This window comes from Rana temporaria, chromosome 12, assembly GCF_905171775.1.
Source record: "Rana temporaria chromosome 12, aRanTem1.1, whole genome shotgun sequence".
NCBI classification, from domain to species: domain Eukaryota; kingdom Metazoa; phylum Chordata; class Amphibia; order Anura; family Ranidae; genus Rana; species Rana temporaria.
The window spans coordinates 65170177-65189181 of NC_053500.1; the positions used below are offsets into that span (position 1 = coordinate 65170177).

The 19005-nt window shown below is 48.2% G+C and overlaps 2 protein-coding genes across 7 annotated transcripts in view; one reads left to right on the forward strand and one right to left on the reverse strand.

The window, feature by feature from the left end:
- LOC120918996 (SAP30 binding protein) overlaps positions 1 to 14547 on the reverse strand; it is a 108628-nt gene extending 94081 nt beyond the window's left edge. Inside the window, exons 1-2 of one of the 4 annotated variants that reach the window (XM_040330934.1) lie at positions 14330 to 14545; positions 971 to 1074 (exon numbers count right to left, since the gene is read on the reverse strand). In XM_040330934.1, the coding sequence (XP_040186868.1) occupies positions 971 to 1074; positions 14330 to 14420 (195 nt within the window). In that variant the 5' untranslated portion in view covers positions 14421 to 14545. Of the gene's footprint in view, positions 1 to 534; positions 568 to 970; positions 1075 to 14329 lie in introns of those variants that run through there. The other 3 variants (XM_040330933.1, XM_040330935.1, XM_040330936.1) reach the window with 3 other exon arrangements.
- Positions 14548 to 14589: 42 nt separating this feature from the next.
- Positions 14590 to 19005, forward strand: part of RECQL5 (RecQ like helicase 5) — a 182847-nt gene continuing 178431 nt past the window's right edge. For 2 of the 3 annotated variants that reach the window (XM_040330927.1, XM_040330928.1), the window contains exon 1: positions 14602 to 14746. The gene's annotated coding sequence lies outside the window, so the exon portion shown is untranslated. Of the gene's footprint in view, positions 14747 to 19005 lie in introns of all 3 variants that reach the window. The other variant, XM_040330929.1, reaches the window with a different exon arrangement.

The following is a 19005-nucleotide window of genomic DNA, read 5'->3' on the forward strand; positions in this document are numbered from 1 at the left end:
AATATTGGAGGCAATTTACAGTACACACTCATTTTGTTAGCGCAATTATGAATGTGGAATGTATGTTCTTTTGTTAAAGAACATTGCTATCAAACTGAGGCCCTGTACACACGATCAGTCCAAACGGATGAAAACGGACTGAAATTCAGTTTCATCAGTCCAAACCTACCGTGTGTATGCCCCATCGAACTGTTGTCCTTCAGACCATAGTTTTAGAACTTGCTTTAAAAATCGGACTGATGGACGCCTGACCGATCGGTCAAAACCGATGATTAGTACGCAAAAGCATCGGTTCAAAACCCGCGCATGCTCAGAATCAAGTCGACGCATGCTTGGAAGCATTGAACTTTGTTTTTTCAGCACGTCGTTGTGTTTTACGTCACCGCGTTGGACTCGATCGGTTTTTGAACTGATGGTGAACCGATGAAACTGAACTTCAGTCCGTTTTCATCAGTTTGGACTGATCGTGTGTACAGGGCCTGATGGGCAAAGTTATGCTTTAAAAGTATTTTCCAATACAAGGAGTGCAAGTACCTGAATTTGACTCGGCATCAACCTCTTACCATCTACTGCACAGAAAAAGTTTAGAATGGGATAAAGAAAAACAGCACAAGCAGCCAATCAGTACATATGCAAGCAAGGAACATGCCATTAACTGGAGATTGAGGGAGGATCTCATCAGTCCGTTACTTCTCCTCACTGTCCAATCACAGGCTGGGAGAGGGAAAACACCTGTAAGTGTTAATATACACAAAAGGAAAAATAAGGGATCCTTCCTTGCCAGACAACACTGTGCTGTGTGGCAGAGCTGTGAAATCTCAGAACTGGATGCACAAAAAAAACTAAATTCTTGGCATGTTAAACAGTTCCCACATATGCAATTCACCTGAGAATTCAGCCGTTTACCTAGAGTTCAGCCTAAACTGATAATCATTAGTGGTCAGAGTGCCTTCTTCACAAATGTACTTACAGAATGTGGGCTAGCATCGTCATCTTCCTTGTTGGATCCATCTTCTTCCACTCTGGATACATCATCCTGTCCATATGAGAGGGGCACCAGACTTCCCTTGTCATCTAAAATGGCAAGTGACATTTTTATTGGCAAAGGTGGAAAAGTACATTGTCCATACTTTAACACTTAATTATCTCTCCCCATCACATCATTTGTATTATTCCTTTACCAAATACTAGGATTGCACCAATGCCGTTTTTTTATCGACGAGTACCAATACTTTCGGCCAAGCACTCACCGATACCGAGTACAGATACTTTACAGTGCGATTTGCATCCAAAAAAAAAAAAAAAAAAAAAAAAAAAGTCACAAAGCACACTGCAAGGAATCATATGCGATTTGAACAGGATGGCACTGCAATTCCTGTCCGAATCTCATACGATTTCCCCATTGCAACTGTGTGTGTACGTATGTATATAAAAAGGGAAAAGAGCCATCTTGTGGGCAGTTTAAAAATGTTAGAACTTACAGTACATCTGGCCACAAGCAAAATAATCTACATAGGTGTTCTGGTCCATTGATGGAAGCAAATCAGGGCTGCTGGAGGTGCTCACAGGGAAGGAGAAGTTACAGGACCCCGTGGGTAAAGGGTGAAAGGGATATCAGCTTGGGAGCGGACCACCACTATGTCTCCTCCAGCAGCCTGTGCATGCAGGCTCTATGTACTGTGAGTTCTTACAGTTTTTAAACTGCCCACTAGATGGTGCTTTAGTCCCTTTCTATACACACACACACACACACACACACACACACACACACACACACACACACACACACACACACACACACACACACACACACAAGCGGTGGGGGAAATGTGTGATTCGGACAGGAATTGCACCGCATTCCTGTTCAAATGGCATGAGATTCTTTGCAGTGCGATTTGCGCCCATTCATTTTGTATGGATGCAAATCGCACCACAAAGCATCGGTTTCAGTATTGGGAGCATTTGGGCAACGTTGGTATAGCATACTAGCTCATTATGAATTACTTACCGCCCCACACCCGTCCTTGTATCCCCCTCCGGCTGCCGACATCTCTCCCAGGGGGTTGCTTCCGGGTATCACAGCTCCGGTGCCGTGTTTGGACGGAGCCGCGATGATGTCACTCCCTGAAGCAATGGCACATACATGCTGTTGCTTCAGTTTTCTATAGTGCGCATGTGCCGATGACAATGGCACATGCAGGGGACATCTCCTAAACCAGGGTTTGACAAATATGCTTGGAATCTAGGAGCCAGCTAAAAAAGTTAGGGGCCAGAAAAACGCACCCCGTCCCACCAAGCTTGCACGCAGAAGCAAACGCATACGTGAGTAGCGCCTGCATATGTAAACGGTATTCAAACCGCACGTGAGGTATCACCGCGATTGGTAGAGCAAGAGCAATAATTCTAGCCCTAGACCTCCTCTGTAACTCAAAACATGCAACCTGTAGAATTTTTTAAACATCGCCTATGGAGATTATAAAGGGTAAAAGTTTGCCGCCATTCCACAAGCGGACGCAATTTAAGCGTGACATGTTGGGTATCAATTTACTCAGCGTAACATTATCATTATTATTTTTGATTATTAAAAAATTGGGCTAACTTTAGCAAATGCGATCGGGCGCCCAGATTTTGTTGAGCCCTGAATTAGTCAAAATAGTTGCACCTTGTTTGGGACCCCTGAGAGCAAAACTAGCAGTCACAATGATTTATTACAAAGTTTTGTTTATTATATTAACTACTGTTCTGACTCTTCCACTTATTAAAATGTCCTAGGTAAGAGTAGACACCCCAAGATGCCTGCTATTTTTTTTTTTTATAACAAACATAAGTACTGTTTCTGACCTCTGGCCCCTGCCTTTAGGAGGTTGGACGCCAGGCAAAAGGCTCAAGACAAAAGTCGCTTGGCTCTAATAAAAGTACAAAGGCTTAATAGATATTGCCTTGCACATATTTAACAAACTCATAAGTGGCAAACAGTAAACCATAGTGAAGAATAATAACTCACCACCCCTTCCCATATGAAAACAGTGCACCTGGGGCTTCCCTTCCTCCGTGCACCTCCACCGCTGCGCCGGCCGGTAAATGAGGCTGCGGCTTTGCGACCTAAGCTTCCTTCTGTGAAGGCCGCAAAGTTGCGGCCTTAATTACCGGCGGGCGCAGGCCCGCCGCGATTGCGCACGGAGACACAGGATCCTGTGTCTCCGTGAGCCCTCACCTCCCCCGCCGCGCATGCCGGTAATTGAGGTTGCGGCTTTGCGCCTTCTCAGAAGGAAGCATAGGCCGCAAAGCGACAGCCTCAATTACAGGCCTGCCCGGGCGCCAGGTCACAATTTCTTGTTCGCAATTGCGACTGGGCACCCGGATTTTGTCGAGCCCTGTCCTAAACCGTGCAAGTTTAAAAAATAGACAGCACAAAGGGGGGCAGCATGGAGGGGGGCAGCACGGGGACAGTCAGCGGTGATCGGTGCGGCTTTGGGGGGCGGGGGAGTTACAAGCACCGATCACCGCTGTATAACTAACTAAAGCAGCTGAAAAGGGGGCAGATCAGTGCTTGCAACTCCCCTGCCGCACCGATTACCCTGAGTGCCCAGGTATGAGGTGAAGCATCGGAGCATTTCCCAGAGTACAAATACTCGGGGAAATGCTCGGTATCTGGACATCCCTAACTAAAACCCAACATAAAATATTTTATAATTATATATTATATTATATATATTAATATAATAATATTAAAGCGGTAGTTCACCCTCACTGACATGATTTTTCCATCGAGACAGGCATTGTAGCGCGAGCTACAGTATGCCTGTCCCGATTTTTTTACCCCCGTACTCACTGTGTACTCGTACATTAAAGATTTCGGCTCCTGCGGGGAATGGGCGTGCCTATGGAGAGGGAGGAGGATTGACGGCCGGCCCTGGCACGTCACTCTCCCCGAAGACAGCCGGAGTAGGTCTTGGCTCTTCACGGCGCCTGCGCACAGGCTATGCGCAGGCGCCGTGAAGAGCCAAGCCTATTTCGGCTATTTCCGGAGAAGCGTGACGCGCCAGAGCCGGCCGTCAATCATCCTCCGTCTCCATAGGCACGCCCATTCCCTGAGGGGAGTCGGTATCTTCGATGTACGAGTGCAAGGTGAGTACGGGGATAAAAAAATCGGCACAGGCATACTGTAGCTCGCGCTACAATGCCTGATTTTATGGTAGAAGAAAAAAAAAAATGTTTTTTTGGGTTTATAGGGTGAACCCCCGCTTTAATATAATTTAATATATTAATATTTTTGCAATTGGTTGGCATTCTGCCTGAAATTAGTGATCCCACATCAAATTGATACAAAAATACCAGTTACACTTACGGTAGCTGTTTTTCTGTAAGTCTTACAGGACAGCACCTTGAGAGTAGACTGGCTCCACCTGACAGGAAACACAATCAGAAAGAGGTTTAAAAGCCCCGCCCCTCCCCGTGCAACTCAGTTAGTGATAAAGTAACCACCATTAGAGCACGGGAACCAGTATATAAAAATACAAACCATATAAATTCCTCAGGGTGGGAAATAGGCCTGCCGTCCTGTAAGACTTACAGAAAAACAGCTACCGTAAGTGTAACTGGTATTTTCTCAAGTCGTCTTCCAGGACGGCACCTTGAGAGATAAGCAAGTAACCCTCAGGCCTACTTTAGGGCGGGACAACTGCCTGCAGGATTCTTCTGCCAAACGTCAAGTCTTGGGGTGACAGAAGTTCCACACGGTAGTGTTTGAGAAAGGTGTTCTGGCTTGACCACGTTGCTGATCTACAGATTTGTTCCACTGAAACTCCTGCTCTCTCTGCCCAGGAGGTTGCTATAGATCTCGTGGAATGTGCCTTGACTTTAGGTACTGTTTTGCCAGCCTTAATGTATGCTAATGAAATTGCCTGTCTTATCCACCTAGATATAGAGGCTCTAGATGCTTGGCAACCCTTTTTCTGTCCTGAAAAATTTATTAGCAAGTGAGATGAGCATCTGAACTCGCTCACCCTTTCCAAATAACTTAACAAACAGCGTCTTACATCCAAACAGTGGAAGGTCTTTTCCCTTTCGTTCTGTGGATTTGCGCAAAATGAAGGAAGAATAATTTCTTGTGACCTATGAAATTTCGTTACCACCTTAGGTAGGTACAGGGGATCCTGACTTAGGACTACCCTGTCTTCAAAAAGACAAAAATAAGGCTCTTTGATTGAGAGCGCCTGCATGTCTCCTATTCTTTTGGCCGTAGTAATAGCCAGAAGAAAGGAGAATTTAAATGTCAACAGCCTAACCGGAATGTTGTCTATCGGTTCAAACGGAGGTTTGGATAAATGGTCTAGTACCAAGGTGAGGTCCCAGGGGGGAACCCTGGAGATCTGATTAGGGGATAACCTATCCCTAGCCGACAGGAACCTCTTGATCAGCGGATCCAGGGCCAGCCTCTTGTCTAAAAAGTAGGACAAGGCGGCTACTTGTACTCTTAAGGTTCTTGTGGCTAGTCCTAGATCAACTCCTTCCTGGAGAAATTCCAGGATGACAGATATTTCAGGTAGTGGGGCTTGCCTGGCTGCACACCAGCATGAAAACACCCCCCAGGTCTTAGCATAGATCTTTCTAGTGACCTCCTTATGACTAGCCAAAAAGGGTATTTATTACCTTCTCCGAACATCCTCTCCGCTGCAGGTTCCACCTCTCAAGTACCAGGCCGTCAGACTGAAAAAGTCGGGCTCTGGGTGAAAGATCGGTCACTGCCGCAGAAGGTCCACTCGGACCGGAAGAGGAAGGGGGGGAAGAACTGACCAACGTTCTAACATTGGGAACCAAGCTCTTTTGGGCCACTGGGGAGCGATCAGGATCAGCTTCCCTCGTGAGCGACTCAGTTTCTGTAGGACCCTTGGGATCAGACTCAGGGGAGGGAAGGCATAGGCCAGATGAAATGTCCAGGCCTGGGCCAACGCGTCCACACCCTCCGATCCCTGATCCCGGGAGAGGGAGAAGAATCTTTCTACCTTCCTGTTCTTCCTGTTCGCGAAGAGGTCTATTTCTGGGTTGCCGAAACGATGTCGAACCCAGTCGAAGACTTCTCGATTTAATTCCCACTCCCCCTGGAGGATGGGTTGGCGGCTTAGAAAGTCCGCTTCTAGGTTTAAGACTCCCCTGATGTGAATTGCTGAAAGGGAGCGGACTCTCTGTTCTGCCCAACCTAGAATTTCTAAGGACAGCCTTAGGAGAGAACGGGACCTGGTGCCTCCCTGGTGATTTATGAACGCCACCGTGGTTGCGTTGTCGGAGAGAATCTGTATTTCTTGGTTCATGACTCTCTCCTCGAATGCCTCCAAGGCCTTCCCGACCGCTAATAATTTGCGGAAGTTGGAAGAGGACCTGCTTTGTTGTCGATCCCAGGGCCCCTGGGCCTGGAGACCCGACATGTGGGCTCCCCACCCCCAGGAGCTGGCATCCGTGGTTATCCTGAGAGGATTTGTCTGGTTCCATGGGAGGCCTTCCTCCAAATTCTGAGGAATGAGCCACCACCCCAGTGTGCATTTTACAGACTCCGGGATGCTGACCCTGGAGTCTAGGGATGAGTCCTTCCCGTCCCAGGAGGAGAGCAGGAAGGCCTGCAGGGTTCTGTAATGAAGCTGGGCCCATGGGACCGCTGGGATGCATGAGGTCATCAGTCCCAGTAACCTCATGATCTGCCTGAGGGAAATTTCTATTGAACCCATGACGGACCTGACCACTGACCCGAGTCTCCGGATCTTGTCCTCTGGAAGGACCAGCTTTTTCTCTACGGAATCTATCAGGAACCCCAGATACATTTTTCTCTGTTCTGGGAGGAGAGAAGATTTTTCTCTGTTTACAATCCATCCCAAAGATTCCAGAGTAGTCAGGACGGTGGCCAGATTCGAGAGAAGAAGCTCTCGGCTGGGGTTAAAAAGCAGTAGGTTGTCCAGGTAGGGGACAAGGGAGATCCCTTTCAGATGTAGAAAGGCGACCACCTCTGCCAGGACCTTCGTGAAAACCCTTGGGCTGGAGGCCAGACCAAAGGGGAGTGCGGTGAACTGCCAGTGCTGAATCCCCTGAGGGGAGGCAATGGCAAATCGGAGGAACCTTTGATGGTCCCTGAAGATTGGGACATGGAGGTAGGCGTCCCTCAAGTCTATGGTTACCATAAAGACTCCTTCTAACAACAGTCCCTTGAGACTGTAAATGTTTTCCATGCGGAACTTCTTGTAGAGGAGAAAGGTATTTAAAGGTTTTAAATTTATGATCAATCGGAATTTCCCCGAAGGTTTGGGCACCATGAAAATATGTGAGTACACCCCCTGACCCTGTTGTCCTGGCGGAACTGGGATTATGACTCCCTGCTGAGCTAGATCTGTCACATTTCCCAGAAGGGCAGCTGCCTTGAGGGGATCTTGGGGTAGATGAGTGAGGAGAAATATTGGGGGGGGAAGTTGGCGGAATTCCAATCTGTAACCTTCCCTCACTATTTGCAAAATGTGAGGACTCCGTGTTATACTCTCCCAGGCTTGGAAAAAATTGGGAGAGTCTTCCCCCGACTCTTAAGTCACTTGGAGTCCTTACCTGCGGGTTTGGGATCGGGGAAAAGGATACCCCCTTTAGGCTTATCCTTTCCCGTGATCCATCGCTTATTAAAGGCCGATCTTCGGTCAGAAGGTCGGTTTTTATTCTGGGGGCCTCGAAAAAATCTTCTCCTGTTAGGTCTGGGTTTTGGGGGAAACCGTTTCCCCTTTTCTGAGGCCCTAGTTAGAGCTTGATCAAGTCCTGCCCCAAAGAGAAGAGTGCCTTCAAAGGGCAGGGCACATAGACGGGTCTTGGAGGCAAGATCACCTTCCCACGTCTTGAGCCATACCGCCCTTCTGGCGGCGTTGACGAGAGCACCCGTCTTAGCAGAGGATCGGACTGTTTCAATCGATGCATCTGCAAGATAGGCTACCGCACTGCCTATGACTGTAAGAGAATCTCTAATTTCTTTAAACTTGGAGGTCTGAGGTACATGCTCCAGAAGTCTGGTTAACCAGGTATCTGCATTCCTAGCGATGCAGGAAGAGGCCAAAGTGGGTCCAAGGGCGGCCGCATTAGCCTCCCAGGCCCTGCGAAGGGAGGTGTCTGCCCGCCTGTCTAAGGAATCCTTTAAGTTCCCTGCATCCTCAAACGAGAGGTCAGACTGCCTGGAGAGTTGGGCTAGAGATGCATCCAGTTTAGGAGTTTTAAACAAAGTATTTTCTAACTCCTCCTTAAAGGGACAGCGCTTTTTCCAGGTCTTGTACCTTAGCAGTTTCTTTTCAGGCTCAGCCCATTCCCTCAGAACTATATCTTTGAGTGACTGATGGACTGGGATAACCTTTGGCTGGGGTTTAGCTAGACCCTGGTACATTCTGTCCTGAGGCGACACCAGCTCTGCTGGCTGCTGGACCCCTTCAGAGGCAAAGACAGCAGACAGCAGACCCCCCCATGTCATCTGCAGAAAAAATATTTTTGTCTGATCTGGCATCCTCATCCTCAGAATGGCTATCAATTACCCCATCTTCTGGGGCCTCTGAATCTTCGGTGTCAGATAGGAGAGACTCCCTAGCCCTGGAAACTCGTGGCACTGGGGTGGATGAGCTCTCTTGAGAAGAGGGGCCGGCTGCTATGGGCTCAGGATCCCTATTTTTTAAGGTGTCCTTAAATTCCTTTAATGTGGAGAGCATTTGGGATTGGACAGTTAGGAATTCTTTCATAATCAGGGAAGTTTCCTTTCCTGCCAGCTTTTGTATGCATTTGGCACAAAGAAGTTTGGAGTAATCTGCAGCCAGCTTAATGCTACAGTTACCACACCTCTTGGTTTTGGAAGTGTGTTTTAGGGAGAGATTAGCAGCTTCCCCCTGGGCAGAAACCTCCTCCCCTGTGGGGAGAGAAAACAAAATATCACAGTCCATACATACAAGTGTGAGAGGAGGGGGGGGGGGGGAAGGAAAGGACCCAGTCCAATATGCCCCCCTGACATTCTGAGGCAGACTCACCCTTGGTGGTGTCCTCGGCAGCGGCTGCTAGCGAACGATCCTCGCGCTCCATAGCGAAGTCGTGCAGGCGCCACTCTCCTCCTTGCTGCAGTGAGAACAGCGAGGAGCCGACGCCGCTGGCGGCCGCCATTTTGGTGAAGACCGGAAGCTTCGTCATCACCGCGCGCCGCCTGTGACGCGGCGTCGACTGCTGGCTCCATTCGAAAAATGTCCCCGGGAGGACAGTACACCGGAGCCACGCTGAGGAAGCCCTCACACCCGCCCAGCAGGTAAGGGGTCCTGGAGGAGAGGGAACATGGCCAAATAGGAGTACTGAGATAGCCACTATCCCAGGGATTCCTATAGAAAGGAAAGAAGGGGGGTATTGTTTGCAATCTTCCTCCCCCCCCCCTATCACACGGGGAAAACCCCCCGGGACAGGCATTACACCTTTAGCTGAGGCAGGGACGGCCTCCCAGGACCCACTGCTCAGTACCCGGAGGGGGACCACCAGCCCCAGGCCTTAGGTCTGACAAAAAATAACAAACTGTTTCGCTGGTGGGAAACACAATCAATAACTGAGTTGCACGGGGAGGGGCGGGGCTTTTAAACCTCTTTCTGATTGTGTTTCCTGTCAGGTGGAGCCAGTCTACTCTCAAGGTGCCGTCCTGGAAGACGACTTGAGAAAAAGGCCTTTTTTTTATTAGTTGATATTAGCCACTTCCACCACTTGTAAGGAGAAAGGGTCAGTGTATAGGTAACGGACATTTCTGTTATAGGTGGACAGTGATTGGCTGGAACTTCCCCTCTTGTTCAGTGACAACTTACATCCCCTGTTCTGGGTGGCGTTTGTGCTTGGCATCAGTGAGCGCAATGTTTAGAATTTTAACAAACCTGTAAAAATGTCACCGCCGTGTTAATTTCTGTCCACACAGACCTGACTTGACTTTTATCCATGGGCACATTCAAGCCATCCTTTGTGTTATTACACGAGCATTAATACAACGGGGGAGATTTACCGAAACAGGAGCACCAAGAATCTGGTGCAGCTCTGCATGGCAGCCAATCAGCTTCTAACTTCAGCTTGTTCATTTAACTGCCTCATGCAGATAAACTGCAGCACGGCGGCCCTCCTGCATGAAATTGCATACCTGTAAGTAGGGTTGTCCCGATACTAGTATCGGTACCGATACCAAGCATTTGCCCGAGTACTTGTACTGTGAGCGGTGATCAGTGCATGGGGAAGTTACAAGCACCAATCACCGCTGTATAGATTTAAAAGTAATTTCTCCGCTTCTCTCTACACCCCTCCCCCCGCGTGGCTTTCAGCCGCTTTAAAATCAGCCGTGATCGGTGCTTGTAACTCCCTCACACACGATCACCGCTGACTGTCCCGTGTCCTCCTCTGGCCCTCCTCCGTTTTGCTGCAGTCTGTCTCCCTCCATGTCCCCCGCTGTGTATCTCTCCCCTTCCGTGCTCCTCCTCCACCCCCTGGAATTGTCAGGATGGAGAGCGGGGTAGGAGTCGGTAAATCCGGCTCCTTACTGCTCTGAATGGACAGAGTCAGTGATCACTGACTCATGCTATTTACATAACTGAAACATCGTAACCTGTGTTTACAATGTTTCAGTTTATGAATGAAGAGAAGACGCTGTCTTCTCTCCATTCATTTTCAGAGCAGCTGATGCTGCTGAGAAAGGGACTGGAGAATCTGTGTCCCTAGTCCTTTTCTCTGTCTCAAAGGGGAGATGTCAGAGGTCTGTTAAGACCCCTGATATCTCACCAAAGCCCAACAACAGGGCTGAAAAAAAAAATAAAAAAAAAAAAGAAGAAAAAAAAAAAAAACAAAAGAAAAAAAAAAAAAAAAAATTATGGTAGAAAATAAAAAATTAAAGAAAAAAAAACACACTGACACGGTCCACCCCCCACCTTAAAAAAAAAAGAAAGCATTATAAATTAAAAAAAAAAAAAACATTGTAAAGAAAAAAAAAAAAAAAAACACCGATACATGTGCCGCTGTCACACGAGATTAAAAAAAATAAATAAAATACCAATACATGTGCCGCTGTCACACGAGATTTAATAAAAAATAAATAAAAAAGTATCTGTACTTGTACTCGGTCTTAAAAAAGTGGTATCGGGGCAACCCTACCTGTAAGTCACACCAGGGTCATTTCTAAGGACAGAAAGCTGACACTGATCACCTTTGTACCCACAAAAACCTAAAGATGAACTACACTAGCAATACCTGGAACCAGGGCCATTTCTAAGGACACAAGGCTGACATTGATCTGGTACCCAGGCCAAACTAATAACCTATACCACCATCACTGAGAACCAGAGCCCTTTCTAGGACTTAAGGGTGACAATGATCACTGTTACCCAGGCCAACCTATTAATGACCTATACCATCAACACCAGGAACATTTCTAAAGACACAAGCCGACACTAATCACTCTTGTACCCAGGCCAAAATTAATGATGGCCAATACCATCAACATGTTAAACCAGAGCCATTTCTAGGACCCAATGCTTACAGTGCTCACCATTACACAGGCCAACTGAAGACTAACATATACAATCAACAACAGGAACCAGGGCCAAGGACACAAGACTGCAATTGATAACTCTTGTAACCATGACAACCTAACGATCAGTTATACCAGGAACCAGGGCAATTTTTAGGAACCTGATCCATCTGGTAACCTAATGATCCCATCAACCATAGCCAATTCTAAGAACCTGATCACTTTGGTAGCGTATCGATCAGTTATACCATCAACACTGGGAACCAGAGTCATTTCTAGGACACAAGGCTGACACTGACCATTGTTATCCAGGACAAACTAATGATAAGTTCTACAATAATACCACCACCAAGCAGGGCCATTTCTAAGGACACCAGGCTGACACTGACCACTCTGGTGTCCAGGACAACCCAATGAGAAGCTATAAAAACAATATCACCAGCGCTAAAATTGGTAGATGTGTGAAGATAGTCAAACATCATGGGGTGGGAAATGAATATCAAAAAGAAGGATGCAAGTCCAGAGCAGCTAAATAAAATGTGTACCCAGAAGTAATGAATATACAACATCCATACACTAAAATCCAGCGCTAATGGGACACACACAAAATGATGCAGATTGTCTCTTTGCAGCGATGAAGAAGTTTGTCCGTTTATTAGCCACAATTTCAATAAAAAAAACTAGCCACGAAGTGGACGACAGGTGGAAGAAGTAAAATGAAACACTTGCAATGAACAAACTTGCAGTAGCACCTACGATCCCCTGAGCAAGGAGGGGCTAAAGATTCCAGGTGTAACTCGGTGATCACATAAGCTGGGCGCAATAGAAGGCTGTCGCCAGTACCTTATGATGACTGTCATGCAGACCGACATGTGGAGGGCCCTCCAGCACGAGGGACGCGGAACCAGGACTGCAACAGCGGGACGAGGAAACCCGAGAACTATACTTCTTACACCTTTTCTTTATTGAAATTGTGGCTAATAAACTGACAAACTTCTTTATCACTGCAAAGAGGCAATCTGCATCATTTTGTGTGTGTCCCATTAGCGCTGGATTTTAGTGTATGGATAATGATAAGCTATAGGTAGCACAATGGCTTAGTACTGTCTTGCAGCACTGGGGTTCTCCGTTCATTTACTAGGCAGAACGCCATCTACACAGTTTGCATCATGTTCTCCCTGTGGCTACATGGGTTTACGTCCACACTACAAGGACATGCTGGTAGGATAATTGTGTCCTAGTTTGTGTGTGTGCGTGCGTGTAAAGTAGGAGCCTTGAGATCAGAAAATGATATGACTGTACAGTATGTAAAGCTCTCTGTATATGAACAGCAATATATGCATACCTGTAATAAAAAAAATAACATACCATAGGGCTGGACAATACTGGGATCCAGAGACACAAGGCTGACACTCTGGTCCCCAAGCTAGCCTATACCATAGATCTGGACAACACTAGGCAAAATTCTACGGACCGCAGTGCAGCCTACAGATGTCTAATGCCATAGAGATTGACAACAATAGGGACCAAGGACAATTCTAGGAACACAAGGCTGATGCTCTGGTCCCCAGTCCAGCCTAAAGATATCCAATACCATAGAGACGGACAACACTGGAATTCAGGGACAATTCTAGGGACAGAAGACTGACGCTTTGGTCCCCAGTCCGGCCTACAACTGACCTATACCAGAGATGTGGACAACACTAGGGACCAGGGACAATTCGATGGTTAAGAGGCTGACGCTCTGGTCCCCCAGCAAGTACAGTCACCCAGGCACCACAGTCAACCCTGGCCCCGCTCTCCCCAGCAAGTACAGTCACCCTGGCACCGCTCTCCCCCAGCAAGTACAGTCAACCCTGGCCCCGCTCTCCCCCAACAAGTACAGTCACCCTGGCACCGCTCTCCCCCAACAAGTACAGTCACCCTTGCACCGCTCTCCCCCAACAAGTACAGTCACCCTGGCACCACAGTCAACCCTGGCCCCGCTCTCCCCAGCAAGTACAGTCAACCCTGGCCCCGCTCTCCCCAGCAAGTACAGTCAACCCTGGCCCCGCTCTCCCCAGCAAGTACAGTCAACCCTGGCCCCGCTCTCCCCAGCAAGTACAGTCAACCCTGGCCCCGCTCTCCCCAGCAAGTACAGTCAACCCTGGCCCCGCTCTCCCCAGCAAGTACAGTCACCCTGGCACCGCTCTCCCCCAGCAAGCACAGTCACCCTGGCACCCCTCTCCCCCAGCAAGTACAGTCACCCTGGCCCCGCTCTCCCCAGCAAGTACAGTCAACCCTGGCCCCGCTCTCCCCAGCAAGTACAGTCAACCCTGGCCCCGCTCTCCCCAGCAAGTACAGTCAACCCTGGCCCCGCTCTCACCAGCAAGTACAGTCAACCCTGGCCCCGCTCTCACCAGCAAGTACAGTCAACCCTGGCCCCGCTCTCACCAGCAAGTACAGTCACCCTGGCACCGCTCTCACCAGCAAGTACAGTCACCCTGGCACCGCTCTCCCCCAGCAAGCACAGTCACCCTGGCACCCCTCTCCCCCAGCAAGTACAGTCACCCTGGCACCGCTCTCCCCCAGCAAGCACAGTCACCCTGGCACCCCTCTCCCCCAGCAAGTACAGTCACCCTGGCACCCCTCTCCCCCAGCAAGTACAGTCACCCTGGCACCCCTCTCCCCCAGCAAGTACAGTCACCCTGGCACCCCTCTCCCCCAGCAAGTACAGTCACCCTGGCACCCCTCTCCCCCAGCAAGTACAGTCACCCTGGCACCGCTCTCCCCCTCAGTCCCCCGATCGTGACTCACCCTCCGTCTCCCCGTCACTCTCCTGGTCAGGCTCCGAGTCTCCCACATACACGGCCAGAGACGACAATACATTCTTCCTACTCGCAGCCATTGCTCCCGTCGCTCTTATGACTTATTTCCGGGAAGCGGAAGGAAGGTGTGTGAAGGTAATCCCATAACAACAGAGGCCGGTGTTGTAAAAAATCCTCGGACCTGTGAAAAAATCGGACCGCGTCACTTCCGGTGCTCGTACGTATTGATGAGCCACACCGGAAGGGACGTGGTGGAGATCTTGCATGGGGTCGAGACTTTTTTTTACGACACCTGTTCTGCCTTCGTCATCAGTGTGCGCCGCGCCGGCGGAAGTTTTCGGGGAGATGATACACGTCTGTACAGTTGGTGTTCTCCGGGGGGACAAGCTGACTGTCCATAGCAGAGGTAGAAGGAGACGCCTTACTCTTCATATGGCGGTGTGGCAGGTCGCCTCTGCTCTGACAGTTTATAGGTGTTTATTAGTTATAAGGCCCCCTACATGATACCATGGAGACATAGCTAAAGGCAAAACTTTTTCTTTTTTTTAGTTATGTCTACAGCAAATAGGGATTAGAACTCCTGTCACATTTGTATTGCTGTTTGTGCTCCTGTCAGTTATTTTGTCCCATGTGTCTCCAATTTGGGAGATTTCCCTTTGCTTCCTGTTCTATAACTGAAACAGGAAGTGAAAGGGAACCCTCCCCCCATAGTGAGGATTGTTTTCCCTTCAGCCTGGAGCTGCAACTTTAAAGGCAAACCTTTTTTTTTTTAATTATTTACGTTTTGGATAGATTAGGATATAACCCCTGTCAGGTTTGTAGCGCCACCTGTATCCCAATGGGGAGATTTCCCTTCACTTCCTGTCCTATAGCCAAACAGTAAGGGAGGGGACGCCCTCCCCAAAGTGAGGCAATACCTGGTTGTCACCAGAACTATTTTCCCTATTGGATGATCTTCCCAAAATTCCTGTTCTGGTGATTGCTCAAAATTTGTGATTTTCTTTCACTTTCTCTCTACAGTAAAAAGGACAGACAAGATGGGCTTTTCTGAATGACTAGGATCCTGAATGGCTAACTCCAACCAAGACAATTTATATAGATTTGAAAAGGGCTGGCGCCCCTGTCCCAGTTTTTTGTTTACTTTCACCTTTGCTTTCATTGGGGAGATCTCCCCTCACTTCCTGTCAGGACGAGATGGGAGATCCCCCCTCACTTCCTGTCAGGACGAGATGGGAGATCTCCCCTCACTTCCTGTCAGGACGAGATGGGAGATCTCCCCTCACTTCTTGTCAGGACGAGATGGGAGATCTCCCCTCACTTCTTGTCAGGACGAGATGGGAGATCTCCCCTCACTTCTTGTCAGGATGAGATGGGAGATCTCCCCTCACTTCCTGTCAGGACGAGATGGGAGATCTCCCCTCACTTCTTGTCAGGACGAGATGGGAGATCTTCCCTCACTTCTTGTCAGGACGAGATGGGAGATCTTCCCTCACTTCTTGTCAGGACGAGATGGGAGATCTTCCCTCACTTCTTGTCAGGACGAGATGGGAGATCTTCCCTCACTTCTTGTCAGGATGAGATGGGAGATCTCCCCTCACTTCCTGTCAGGACGAGATGGGAGATCTCCCCTCACTTCCTGTCAGGACGAGATGGGAGATCTCCCCTCACTTCCTGTCAGGACGAGATGGGAGATCTCCCCTCACTTCCTGTCAGGACGAGATGGGAGATCTCCCCTCACTTCCTGTCAGGATGAGATGGGAGATCTCCCCTCACTTCCTGTCAGGATGAGATGGGAGATCTCCCCTCACTTCCTGTCAGGATGAGATGGGAGATCTCCCCTCACTTCCTGTCAGGATGAGATGGGAGATCTCCCCTCACTTCCTGTCAGGATGAGATGGGAGATCTCCCCTCACTTCCTGTCAGGATGAGATGGGAGATCTCCCCTCACTTCCTGTCGGGATGAGATGGGAGATCTCCCCTCACTTCCTGTCGGGATGAGATGGGAGATCTCTCCTCACTTCCTGTCGGGACGAGGTGGGAGATCTCTCCTCACTTCCTGTCGGGACGAGGTGGGAGATCTCTCCTCACTTCCTGTCGGGACGAGATGGGAGATCTCTCCAAGGGGGGTGCATGCAAAAAAACAAACAAAACATTTACCACATTGAGAAAAGATTACGATTTCTCGCAATGGGGTTGATGTACTACAGGCAAACAGGATGTCCACTTTGCAAAAAAAAAAAAAAAAAAAGCTGTACTTTGCAAGGGATTTTTTTCCCACAGCTTAGTGAATGCGGCAACATTTCACTTTGTAAATAGCGGCCAATCACCTGCAAGGAAAATAAAAACAAAACTGAATTTTTTACTTGCACATGATTGGATGATGAAAGACAGCAGAGCTTCCCCACATTCACTAAGCCCTGGATCAAATTCCCCTGCAAAGTGAACAGTCTAATTGTCTTAAAGCGGTGGTTCACCCTCAGTAACAACATTCTAGCATGTCATTTAGCATAGTAGCGCGAGCTACAGTATGCCTTTATTTATTTATTTTCCCCCGTACTCACTGTTTAATCCTACAGTGAAGATTCAGGCTCCCCGCGGGGAATGGGCGTTCCTATCCAGAGGGAAGTTGATTGACGGCCGGCTCTGGCACGTCACGCTCCCCGAAGATAGCCGGAGTAGGTCTCGGCTCTTCCCGGCGATATACGGCGCCTGCGCACAGACATCGGAGCTGACTGCGCAGGCGCCGTGAAGGGCAAACACCTATTTTGGCTATTTCCGTGAAGCGTGACGTGCCATAGCCGGCCGTCAATCACGAGCCCTTTGCATAGGAACGCCCATTCCCCTGAAACTTTACAACCCGATTAAACAGTGAGTACGGCGCTAAATTTTTTTTATAAAGGCATACTGTAGCTCACGCTACTATGCTGAATGACATGCTAGAAAAAAAAAAAAATAATTTAGGGAGATCCCCCGCTTTAAGTATTTCAACCCTACTGTGTTTATTGCTGTCTGTGCCCTACTGCCCCTGTGACAACCACTTCCCCAATTTCTTGTCCTGGTGTCACAGTGACAGGAAGTGGGTGGAATGCAAATAAAACCTAACATAAAATATTTGGTCTTTTGTAATTGGTTGGCATTCTGCCTGAAATTAGTGATTCCACATCAGATTGATACAAAAAAAGGCCTTTTTCTTTAAAAAAAAAATTATTAGTTGATATTAGCCACTTCCACCAATGAGAAAGGGTCAGTGTATAGGTAACGGACATTTCTGTTATAGGTGGACAGTGATTGGCTGGAACTTCCCCTCTTGTTCAGTGACAACTTACATCCCCTGTTCTGGGTGGCGTTTGTGCTTGGCATCAGTGAGCGCAATGTTTAGAATTTTAACAAACCTGTATAAATGTCACCGCCGTGTTAATTTCTGTCCACACAGTCCTGACTTGATTTTTATCCATGGGCACATTCAAGCCATCCTTTGTGTTATTACACGAGCATTAATACAACGGGGGAGATTTACAGGAGCACCAAGAATCTGGTGCAGCTCTGCATGGCAGCCAATCAGCTTCTAACTTCAGCTTGTTCAGTCAACTGCTTCTTGACTGTCCCACACAGATATACTGTGGCAGGACGGCGCTCCTGCGTGAAATCACATACCTGTAAGTGATTTTGTGCACAGGTTGTCTGGGGCGCACACCGCCGGTGACCTGCTCTCACTGTGATTGGACACAACAGGGGCCAATCAGCGGGTCTGCCGATCTGCTAAACGGAAACGCAGATCTCTATCTTCCCCCAGGGACACACTTAAAATGATACTATTGGTTCCTGTTTTTTTTTTTTTTTAATACTAACAAACGTCATACTTGCCTCCACTGTGCAGTTTGTTTTGCACAGAGTGGCCCCAATCCACCTGTTCTAGGGTCCCACTGCGTCTCTCGTGGCTCCTCCCCGCATTGGATAACCCCCTATGGGAATCTCTTTCCTTGCGGGTGCGCTCCTGAGTCATTCATACACTCGGCATCCACAGACACCGAGTGTATGACTCGACCCCGCCCCCGCCGCCTGCGTCATTGGATTTGATTGGCAGCAACAGGAGCCATAGACTGCGCTGCTATCAATCTATCTAATCAAAGCCGGGACTCCGTGGAGAGAAGGATGGCAGGGACACGCCCATTGAAATTCAGGGTTTAGGTAAGTAAAACGGGGGGCTTAGGGTGCCAGACACTGGAATTTTTTTTTTTTTTTCACCTTAATGCACAGGATGGTGAAAAAACACGTAGGTTTACAACCCCTTTAACCCCTTGATGTTAACCCCTTCTCTGCCAGTGTCATTAGTACAGTGACAGTACATATTTTTTTTAGCACTGATCACTGTATTGGTGTCACTGGTCCCCAAATAGTGTCAGGTGTCCCATTTGTCTGCTACAATGTCACAGTCATGCTAAAAAACACTGATCACCGCCATTTCTTTAAAAAAAAAAATTCCAGTGTATATATCCTATAGTTTGTATACGCAATAACTTTTGCACAAACCAATCAATATACACTTATTGGGATATTTTTTTTTTTTTTTACCAAAAACATGTAGCAGAATACATATTGGCCTAAATTGCTAAAGAAATTTGCTAAAAAAATAAAAAATATTGGCAATTTTGTTTAACAGCAAGA